Genomic DNA, 11534 nt, shown 5'->3' on the forward strand with positions numbered 1-11534 from the left:
GCTGCCCTGATGTAGTGTCCACATGGTCAAGTCAGGAGGAATGTTCAGTTTCAAGGCCATCCTTTAGCTCAATCAGACAAGTAGTGTTAGCGTAACACACCAGAGCCTTCATCCTTCAGTCTCTAGAGCTTCTTGATCATGTCTAATATTTTTCAAACAAACTTGTTTGTAAGTCAGTTATAAAAAGTGATTAAAAACAAAAAAACAAGAAGTGTCTGATGATTAAACAGCACTCAAACCTCCATAAGCTCACTAAAATGTCAAATGCCTTGTTTTATGCTATTTTCTTGTGGACTTAACATGACTTCAGTGAGCAACAGTGCAAAAGCTTAAAGAACGAGTACAGGTTACTGTAACAGAGCAAGCTAACTGGCAGGCTTTCTTTTAAGGGAGAGTGGTTGGAAATGTAAGGCACTACAGTCTCAGTTGGAGCGTCTCTGCGACTTTCATCACTTCGACCAATCTGCTTGGGGATGCCCGTCATCGTTCAGAAACTCTGAGAACATTTACTGACCAGTTCATTGCCATCCTCGCATTCAAAATATGCATAATCAGGAGCGCACGGATCTTTCCTGCAGTTCAGAGAAGTCCCTAAAGAGAAAGTCTCCCTTGGGCCAACGTGTGCAAAAGTACGAAGGAGCGGCTCGGCAGCTTGCTCGCATGTGCAGCATCTCAGGGTGCAGAGAGGCGGCACGTGCGACCAATGAGGATGGGGGGGATGGAAGAAGCTTCTAGCACAGAAGAAAAAGGGAGGGGGCATATTTGTGCTTACAGGCGAGTGAAAGGACCCACGTGGAGAGGTGCTCTCAGTTTGGGAGAGGAACAGGAGTTGGTGGTGAACAGGGAGGAGGAAGATGGGGAGGACGAGTAAGGAGAAGAGGACGCAGATGAGGAGTCGCCGCTGTTTAGGGTGAAGACACTGGAAATGGCCACGTCCACAATGCCTTGACATAACTCTGGATATAGTTTCCTGCATTAGGAAAGGATAAATAATAACAATAATAAAAATAATTATAAACATTTCAAATTTTAAACAGATGTAAAATTTGTTATATTTTAGATGGAAAAACATTGCTAAAGGACACGTAACATGGAAGGTACTGACTGTGCACAGGCTGGAGCGCCGTTGATTTCAATGAGCCACACTTTGAAGTTCTCGTCCACCATGAAATCAAATCCAAAAAGCTGGAAGCTCTGGTAGGACAGGTGCTTGGTGCTGATTGCGGACTCGATGCATGTCAAACAGCTCCTGTGAAACCAGACACCCAAAATCATCACTGATCATCCTTTTATAACAAAGTCTCTTTGAGTGATGAGAGCAGCCAGCATTTGCCAAACATCAGTCACGTTTTCACAACAGTAATGGTTGTATACTGCTGTTATTAACACCAGTATATGAGGTTTAATCGCACACCGACAGTTTTTAAGAGTTGTGATTGGGCGCTATACGGCCTTTCAATAATACAAAGAAAACCCGACCAATCAGATGACCCCCTATGAGCAAGCACATGGCAAAAGTGGGAAGGAAAAACTCCCTTTTAACAGGAAGAAACCTCCAGCAGAACCAGGCTCGGGGAGGGGCGGGGCCATCTGCTGCAACTGGTTGGGGGCGAGTGGATGAAGAAAGAACAAAGACATGCTTTGGAAGAGATTCACAAATTAATAATCACCAATAATTATATGCAAAGTGGTGTAAAACCACTCATATCTGTTAAAAAACAGTTACGAAAAGAGGTTCTGCTAAAAACCACAATCTTCCTTTTCCTGTACAAAACCACAGCATAGGTTTAAAACTGTGTTTGTTCACACAGGACGCAAGAAGGGTAACTACAAGCAAGCAAGGAGCAGATAAGCGAGAGTGAAAACATGAACCCCCATTATAATGTTGGGAGGATCAGGTCCAGGAATTGTTCAAAGTTCCTATTTTGCATGTTGTAGCACAACAAGCGAAAGTCCACACCAGACATGTTCTCAGCTAGGAATACTCTGTGCAGTTTGGACAAGAGAGCTCTCAGACTGGAGCACTAAAGAGGTAGGACACATGATACCCACCCTCTCTATGAATTCTCTGGACAATTACTCTCACATGGACTCAATCATCATATTACCGAGCTGATAGAGTGTGCTTTAACTTAAATTGTAGCTTGGTCAGGTGATGTTTTGGAAGTTTTATGTGTTAAAGAGGTAAAAACCAGCAGGATTCAGGAGGAAAACGGGAATATGTATGTATGGTCGGAAGGGTAAGATGGCGCTGGCACGGCTGGCAGCCTTAACCCAATTTCCCTCGGGCACCCTCCCCGGGCCTGGCTCCAGGGCGGGGCCCCGGCAACCCTATCCCGGGCAGTGTAAACTGTTCCCTCGATGTTTTCTTCATAAGGGTCTTCTGAATCGCTCTTTGTCTGGTCCCTCACCCAGGACCAATTTGCCATGGGAGACCCTACCAGGGGGCAAAAGCCCCCAGACAACATAGCCCCTGGGATCCCTGGGACACACAAACCCCTCCACCACGATAAGGTAGCGATTCACGGAGAGGCATTATGTCTGATTTCAAATTTTTAAAAAAATAATAATATTTTGCCTTTTAGTGTGGCATAAAAAAAGCTAAGCTCAGCTTTTTATCTAAGAACTAATAATAAAAACAATAGCAAAATAGGTGCCTACTTTATGGTCTGCTTTATCTGAGGTAATATGGTGGTCTCCAGCGTGACGTTGTGAGTGTTCAGCAGGTACAGCCTGAACTCGTCGAAGAACATCTCGTTCCCCTCCTCGTATCGGCCGTAGTTCTGGGAGTGCTCTTTCTGGATGCAGTGGTTAGTCAGGTGGCTGGTCATGTCCTGCAGGTCTGAGCTGTTGTAGGGCTCCGAGGAGGTCCGCAGCACGCCCTCGCGGTATAAGTAGATGTTATACTGATGGTCCACTAGCACCCAGCTCCTAGCAATAGCATAAACATAAAGCTAAGCTGTTAAGTTGGGACATAGCAGTGCTTTCTCTGTGACTTTAAGTTTGGCAAAAAAAAAGAATAAGAAAATAAAACCTGCCTAATGTCAAATTTCCGATGTCCCGGCTCAAGAAGCAGAGGCTTCTCCAAGTACTTCTGAATAACATGAACCTGTCCCTGATTGTCAATATAGTCCAGCAACTCATTAGCATCGTGGGATATCAAAATACCAGCACCTGTAGTAATAGAAAACAAGAAGAAAAACACACACACACACACTTAGCAATAGATATATAATATATATATATAGAGTTATATATATTTATATATATATTATATATATATATATATATATATATATATATACTAATATATATATATATATTATATAGATAGATAGATAGATAGATAGATAGATAGACAGATAAAATGATATCACCTTTAGCTCCAGCAGAGGACTTGGCTATCCACACTGTACCCTCTGCTCTTTCTTTCTTAGCGTTGTAGGAGGCCAAGAAAACTTCCCGCTCATCTGTCTTCGGATTGCTCTTCAGATGGCTGATGCCATTCATAGCAGGAGCAACAGGTGTGTTGAGGTTAGTGGGATAGATGATGTAGGACTCTGGAAACCAGTTACTGGAGTCAGACAGCTCTGGGCTGGTCTTTATTAGCCTAGTGTTTAAGAAAGGGGTCAGAAGGAAAGTGGTCATGTAATAAACTGCAGTGTCAGTAACATGAATGATGGCAGGAATGACAGATTTGCACACACTTGACCAAGGATGCCTTTCTGCAAAGCTTGTCTGCCCCCCTGTAGTAATTCACCAGCTGCATCAGTCCGGGTTCATGGCCTGTAAGGTCACAGTGAAGATGCTTTACCGTCTGTTCATAAATCCGCATGCACAGTGCACAGAAACTCTCAATAAGAGAGACAATCTTTCCACAGGATGCAGCCCTGCACAGTCACAGCTGCTTTCTCATCCAGAAAGGGTGGACACCAAAAATAGCCCGAAAACAATTCTTAAGAAACAAGAAAGAAAGTCTGACTTACCTAAACGCCCAAAGGGTAATCTGTTCCGCTCACCCAGCATCAAGTTGAATCTGGGATTGTCTCTTTTCAGCCTCTTCCATTGCCCGGTTGAGAGGAGGATTTTGGAAACTTCAGCATAAACAGTACTGTTGTCGTCACGGGAAACAAAGGTGTACATAGGGGCGTTCATAATGCCGCTGCGATAGGGGGTCAGAGGTTTAATCAAAACGGTTTAGTGTGTGAGTAACTTAGCTGTCTGGCTAGTTGTGCGGCTGCCGGGTTGGCACTGCAGCAGACAGAACGGTTGGGGTTATCTCCTCTGTCCGTGCCATGATGATGAGTCAGTCATATCCCCTCCACACTTCCCAGTTAACTCAAACTGGTGCTCGGAAGATTAATTTCAGCACTCCGTGGCTAATATGTATTATATATAAAACACCATGCCAGGTAAAGCAATTTCACATAAGTCGGCACAGGGTTATTTCAGAAGCACCACACAAGGGAGTGACTGACTGCTGATACCGGCTACTGGGGCTGGTCCCGTCTGGATAAATTTACATCCCGTCTCCGGATTAGCTAAGGTTATAGCTAACGGTCTGCGACAATTGCTAACAGTTATCTACGAGACACTTCCGGTATTTGTCCTCAAATGCAAAGGAAAAAGTCACAAGGAGCGGAAACATTAACTAAGTGGATAGTTTGCTGCACAATATCACAAACACGGGCTATTCTCCCACCGCCGGCGTGCGCTTTATTCTCTGGAAATCAGCAGCAAACCCTGTCATCCACCGTCGACAGCATAAACACCACCGCGCAACCGTTGTGGTTAGTGTAGTTTATGAACAGAGTGATGTCCAGGATAATATCTGTTTAAATGTTTATTTTATATTTTTAAAGCAATTTGACACAAAATGAATTCGATATGTATAAAAAAATCTACTTCATTTAAACTCGATTTTGATTTAATTCAAAGTCTGGATGAAGTTCAATGACAAGAGAACTACATTTCCCAGAAAAAAAGACTCTAAAGTGGCAATGCCATATGCGTATTGTAGCCAGGAGATGGCGTCGTAGACCTCACTAAAATTAGCAGACCTGTGTACTGTTGGCAACATAGTCCGCAGAAAAAAGTCTTGAAACTGAAGAAAAATCGCTCCACGTTTTATATTAAGTTCCTCTTACTTCTTAAAATAACTAACATCAATCACGAAACTTTTCGTGAAATTTGATAACGAGGTGTATTAGCTTTTGTAGCCTGGACTGGGCGGAACTGGAGGATAAATGGAGCACTCCCTACTTGTGACAACTTATGGGTCTCGTTCCAACATGTAAAAAACTTAGTTGCTTCATTTCGTTTACTTTAATGTCCCAGTCTCGTCATCATTATTCGATGTTTTATGTATTCAAAAACTAAGATCGTTGCTTCTTTGCGCTGGTTCCCTGTATTAGGTGAAAAGTTATGCGACGGCCACAGTTGTAGATTTTTTGAGAGCGAATTGGAACGAGACAGGAAGTCCTAGTTTCGGGAGGGAGAACAAACTAGAGGCGGGAATTACCGCTACTGTAAACATCGAGTTAAAGTGCATTACAAAAGTTGTTACGAGTGTATTCATATATTTTTTATAATTTTTTGACAAGATATCAGTAATAGTAAGTGACGTCCATTATGAATACTGTTGTTTGTTGTGGCGCATTTTCAGATAACAGTTCAGACAAGTTGGGTGCGTCGAGACTGATAACCTGTTTTTACTGCAGCTCTCCGTGGTTCAGCTACATATACAGAGATTCAAATTACTTTTAGCCTTGTCACTGACTATTCATCGTTGGAGATCATGCTCAGGGAGGCAGTTGTATGTTGCTTTATGTGGGGATGAAGGAGTTTTATTTAAGTCTGAGAAAACGAAATGTTGTATTTAGAGTTTATCTCAGCTGGGACATGTGGAGTATTAAAGACATGGGCGAAGGATGAAGGCTGTTCAGTTTCAATGCTAATGAGTGTGGCCTACCATTTTTAAAGCTGGATTCAAATCACGTGTTTATTTGTTTTTTAATTCCTTTCATTTATATCAAAATCACTATAACTCAGTGTTACTGCATACATGGTTATTTATGTAACGTAATTAAGTGGCAGCTTTTTCTCTGTATGGGTTTTGGGGAGATTTGTGCCTTGGCATTTACTGGGGTCATGTATTTTTAATAACTCTTGTCCCTTCGTCTTCACCAGGCTGGAGCAGGCCAGGCATGAGTGGCGCACACCTGGACGAATGGCAGAAGAGGTCCTTTGACATTTCATCTGGCAACTGTACACCTGAACAGACGGCCGATGCCTACCGGGCCCACATCCTCTCCATTCAGTATGCATGGGCAAGCTCCCAGCTCTCTCAGGCCGGCATGGCCAGCCTGCTCAGGACCTACTCGGAGCGCTACGCTGCAGTGTTGGACTCGGACGACCCGCGCACAGGGCTCAACAACTATGCAGAAAGCGCGCTCCATCTGGCCCGCAGTCAGAAGAACTACAGCGACAAATGGGAGTCATCCCTCACTGCAGAGAGCGTGCTGGAGTTGCCCAGTGTTCAGAAAACAATTCAGGCAAAGACAGGAGGTGAGAGCTTTGTGGTGGCACCAGCTGACATTAACATAACTGTGGGGCAAGAGGGTAAAGGTAGCTCTCTCACTCCTCCCTTTAAAACTGTGCAACCACCGCAGCTTAAATCAGAGGTTAAAATCGCAGCCAGTATCCCTGCTAATGTTTCTGTGGAAAGGCCCAGCAGTCACGAAGGGATTTCAGTCAATCCACCCTCATTCTCCCGACCTCCAGCTCAGCCACAGTCTGTGTTTAGTCGCCCTTCTCCAGCTCTCCCACATGTAAACCCTGGCCCCGCAGGGGTCACGCAGCACTATCAGTCCTCCTTCTTTCCCACCTCCAACACATCGAAGCGGAAACATTTTTACAACACAGACGGAGGTGATGTTGGCAGGGAGCAAAATGGCAGTCAGGTGTCATCAGACCCACGGGCTGTTACCACCTTCAAAACAGCTCGTGAGCAGTTTGTTGTTGACCAGCAGCGAAAGCACTCCCATCAGCCTCAGAGAGGTCAGGCCCCTGGGATGGCGGCAACTGTGAAGAAATCTCTGGGCGCCAACAGGCCTCGAGGTGCATTTTCAAAATTTGTGTCTCCCATTCCACGACAGGAAGAGGAGGGAAGTGTGGCGAGCCGTAATTCCAATCAGGAACCTCAAATCCTGGACGAGCGTCTGAAAAACTTTGAGCCAAAGATAATCGAGCTGATCATGAGTGAGATCATGGACCACGGGCCTCCGGTGGGCTGGGACGACATAGCAGGTCTGGAGTTCGCCAAGACTACCATAAAGGAAATTGTGGTTTGGCCCATGCTGCGACCTGACATCTTTACTGGCCTCCGTGGCCCACCCAAAGGCATCCTGCTGTTTGGACCGCCAGGAACTGGAAAAACTCTGATAGGTAAATGTATTGCCTGTCAATCAGGTGCCACTTTCTTTAGCATCAGCGCCTCATCACTCACATCCAAGTGGGTGGGTGAAGGAGAGAAAATGGTGCGAGCTCTGTTTGCCATTGCCCGCTGCCACCAGCCTGCTGTTATTTTCATCGATGAAATCGACTCCCTGCTGTCCCAGCGGACGGACGGTGAGCACGACTCCTCGCGCAGGATAAAAACAGAGTTTCTGGTCCAGCTAGATGGAGCGGCCACTGCAGCAGAGGACCGAATCCTGGTGGTGGGTGCCACCAACCGGCCCCAGGAGATCGACGAGGCAGCACGACGCCGCCTGGCAAAGCGGTTATACATCCCCCTGCCCGAAGCGACTGCCCGACGCCAGATAGTGACAAACCTCATGGCTCAGGAGAAAAACCAGCTGGGAGAAAGCGAGGTGGAGAGGGTGGTGACAGCCACGGAGGGCTTCTCCGGAGCCGATATGACTCAGCTGTGTCGAGAGGCAGCACTGGGGCCCATACGCAGCATCCAGCTCAGTGACATCGCCACCATCACCGCGGATCAGGTGCGACCCATCATCTACAGTGACTTCCACGACGCCCTGAAGACTGTACGTCCCAGTGTGTCATCAAAGGACTTGGAGCTGTATGAAGAGTGGAATAAAACCTTTGGATGTGGGCGTTAAACTTTTCTTTGTCTCCGTTCAGGTTCTGGGTGTTGAAAGAAATGGAAAATGTAAAGACGTTAAATGCTTTCTTTGTTCTGCACAAACCCGACAAAGTGGGAGGACCCAGGACTAAAAACAAAGAATGACAGTCTCATGAAAAAGCTGAAAACTATAAGACGGGTCTCTTTAATGCAGTCTTTCTGGGGTTTTTCCCCATATATTGCCAAATATCCCTATGATGAGAAGTTGGCCTTATCTGTGTGATGAAGAGCTGAATTCAGTTTTATTTGTTTGCCTACGAAAAACAGGGCTTCCATAAATGACAAGGAAAACAGAATTAAAGAAGAGAAAAGGACCTTTTTATTGGCTACCAGTTAAATAATTATTTTAAGCCTGTGTATCAGCTTAGTCCAGTCATATTGGATTGCACAGGTGAACAGGTGCCTCTTTTATGAGTGTATGTGTAATGTGTTAGTCTCTGTGCTAGTGGTCCGTTGTTTTGAGGTTTTTCAACACTACTCGTAAAGGTCAGGGTGTCGTAACATGAAGAAAAAATGAAGAAAACCTTACCTCGTTCCCACTTTGTACTGAGAGAATTTGCCATCTGCGTTCAGCTTTTTGGTCATTTTCAGGTGTTTGTGCCGGTCAGGCTGATTTTGTTCTGTTGCTTTGTGATCCGGTGTTAGGTAGTGTGTATTATACACAAACCATTTTCCAGTTGAAGCCCTGTTTTCCATTTAAATTCTAGTATTTCACATCAAGGATAGACATTCACAGTCGAATTATGACTTAATGCTTGTCATCTGTTTGGTCTTTTTCAGTTAACTGCATGGTCGAAATTGTTTTTGTCCCTAATAAATGTATATATCACACATCTCCACAAGTTTTTGTCTCAGAGTGTGACAGTAAGCAATAAGTTTATCTCTAGGCTGCGGTGACATATCCGATCCCATGCGATCCACAGAGGGCAGTGTGATCACGTTTGAGCACCACAACCACGGTTTGCCTGAAGTCTCACTGTCCTGAAATGTTCCTGAGGCTGGATGTGTTAATCATATCCGCGGAAGTTGGGCAACACGGAGAGTATCCTGGGTCTTGTGTTTAAAAAGAGAAAAAAAAGAAAAACTTTGCCTGTCTTCCTGTTAGTGATTAAGACAGCAGTGTTACTGCAATACATCCCTTTTGCAGGGCCTCTGTGTTAGTTCTGATCCATGGAGTTTGTGCCCGGTCAAAGTGTTTGCAACTGCTTTCTCAGTGAAGACGTCCCTCACGCAAGCGGTGTGAGGATTTTTAACATTATGTTTTTCAAGTTAAATGCCTCACTGGTCACACATGCACTACCACTGAAGGGGGCCATTAGAGATTGTGCACACATGAAACAAAATCTCATGTAAATTTCATCAAGAAATCTTTGAGAATCTGGAAGACCATGAAAACGGGGCTTTCATTTATTTTTCATCTTTTTTGTCAGGTCCCTGATAAATATTTCACACTTGTGTTGTTGGCCACTGTATAGAAACTTTGTTGAATTAGCCAGCAGTGAAAGTAGTCACACACGCACCCTTCCCCCCCAACGGGTGGGCTTCTCCGATCGCGGGGACTCCTCACAGCTGGACCAGGACAGATGCGCAGAATTCCTCTGGTGCTGACGGGATCTATAGAGCCCATTGAGTATGGACTGAAAACTGTGCCATATGGTGTAAGCTTGTAGCTCAATTTGACTGTGGCTGTGAAGCAAGTGGTCACATCTGGGGCAGTGTGGTCACAAACAAACACATCACACAGTACATTTACAGAGAAGAAAATAAGGTCATTTTACTGAATCATTTTATCCTTAATACGGATTCAAGCTGAGGTAGAAATAAGTATAAGCACTTGGTGTTGCTTTTTTCCCTGTGTTCACATATATACAGTTGTGGAAGAACTACACAAGCTGTGCTCAAGTAGAAGTTTAAATGTAATAAGTTATAGGAATAAAATTCCAGTATTTAAAATCAAATCTCATGTCATTTGTAATATAGAAACATTACAGGTAAATTTACGGTATTACTATATTTATTTAGAGTTCTTGTGAAAGCATACAATGGTTTTAGTCAACATTTCTTTCTGCAATGTATCCATATTGTGCAGTTACCGTCTGCATTGTTTGATGCAGGGTCCGGTAATTCCATACTGCCTTCAGATTGGCTAATAGGAAAGAGTACATCATGCTGTTGTATGTCACAAATATTTTACTTAAAGAAAAACATTCTGTGCCACCAACCATGAAATTAGACTGTGTTTGCTGGCTATTACTGAAAAAGGGGGTTTCTTTACTCTGTTTTACCACAGTGCAGTCTCCAGAGTGGAAAAATCGAGTCCCGCAAAAACTGCAGTTCCACTAATGGCCACTTGAGGCTGGCTCCAAAAGCATCAGTTCACAAAGACTCCCGTGTTATAATGTCCAACTTTACAATGTTAAATAACATATTTACAGCCTGCTAATAAAGCAGTCTGGCCTCTATGGGTAGTTTTACTGCTCGTAACAGTGAGCTGGGTGAACTTTTAAAAAAATAATTAATTCACCTGGATTGTCTGACTTCGGTTGAGGTCATATTCATTGACAGGTGTATTGATGCAAGCAGCCAGAGATGATCTGGGTCTGCTGGGCCTTTTACAGTATTTTAATAGGTTATTTGAGTAATACTATGGCGTGCTGTGTGAGACAGACTATCTAACAAGTTTGTGCTGAGTGAAACGGTAGAATTTTAGTAGTCTGTTAGTTAGCACTAATTAGCTATATATGAATCTGTCTGTTTAATTATGATGATTTCTCTAACCACACTTTTTTTTGCTTATTGTCCAGCTTGCATCACTGTTTACATTGTAACAATTCAATATAAAATTCTCAGTCTGAAAGGTAGATACATGTGAGAGTAAAAGAACATAATATGTTTTATAATATGAGTTAATTTCTGCTGCTCTTTCTGCAGAACATGCAAACATGCACTTAATGTCCCCGTTGCTCATTTAGTGAGACATATCTTTACATGATCAAACTGCATTCCTAAGTAGTGAAATCCATGTGACGAAATGCCAAGACAGGCAATCAAATGTAATCTGCACATGTTGAGAAACACCGGTAAACACAGCGCTCCCATTTGCGAAGTTTGCAGTAAATGTTCTATTATGGTCTTCCACTAATGAACCGCAGCCCGGCAAAAGTGTGAAAAATAGTAATTTCAAACTTCTTGTTGGAACATGTAAAAGCCACCACTCTGGTTTAGTCTGCTTCTTGAAGGAGTATTTCTGTCCAGGGCTGAAAGGGGAAGTGAGATCTGGGATTCTGGCAGGGCCAGAGTTGGTTGGCCAGATTATCCCTCTCATGCAAATGCCCTCCCTCCCCTGTTGGGTCCTAGTCAAGCGTAGGGGGGCTCATCGCTGGCCACAGCT

General features: G+C 44.0%; 2 protein-coding genes across 2 annotated transcripts; one reads left to right on the forward strand and one right to left on the reverse strand.

Annotated features, from left to right (window-relative positions):
* Positions 1–254: 254 nt before the first annotated feature.
* Positions 255–4690, reverse strand: ttl (tubulin tyrosine ligase). The gene is made up of 7 exons (XM_005927027.3): positions 3987–4690; positions 3708–3786; positions 3378–3610; positions 3039–3174; positions 2662–2931; positions 1106–1249; positions 255–970 (listed from the first exon to the last, which is right to left on the reverse strand). Exons 1-7 carry the CDS (start codon positions 4153–4155, stop codon positions 769–771), a joined length of 1233 nt encoding a protein of 410 aa, XP_005927089.1. The 5' UTR covers positions 4156–4690; the 3' UTR covers positions 255–768.
* Positions 4691–5300: 610 nt separating this feature from the next.
* On the forward strand, positions 5301–10135 carry fignl1 (fidgetin-like 1). Its single transcript, XM_005927030.3, has 2 exons — positions 5301–5615; positions 6190–10135. Exon 2 carries the CDS (start codon positions 6207–6209, stop codon positions 8118–8120), a length of 1914 nt encoding a protein of 637 aa, XP_005927092.1. The 5' UTR covers positions 5301–5615; positions 6190–6206; the 3' UTR covers positions 8121–10135.
* The last annotated feature ends 1399 nt before the right edge of the window (positions 10136–11534 follow it).

Source organism: Haplochromis burtoni, unplaced genomic scaffold (assembly GCF_018398535.1).
Source record: "Haplochromis burtoni strain Fernald_Lab_line unplaced genomic scaffold, NCSU_Asbu1 Contig_96, whole genome shotgun sequence".
Taxonomy (NCBI): Eukaryota; Metazoa; Chordata; class Actinopteri; order Cichliformes; family Cichlidae; genus Haplochromis; species Haplochromis burtoni.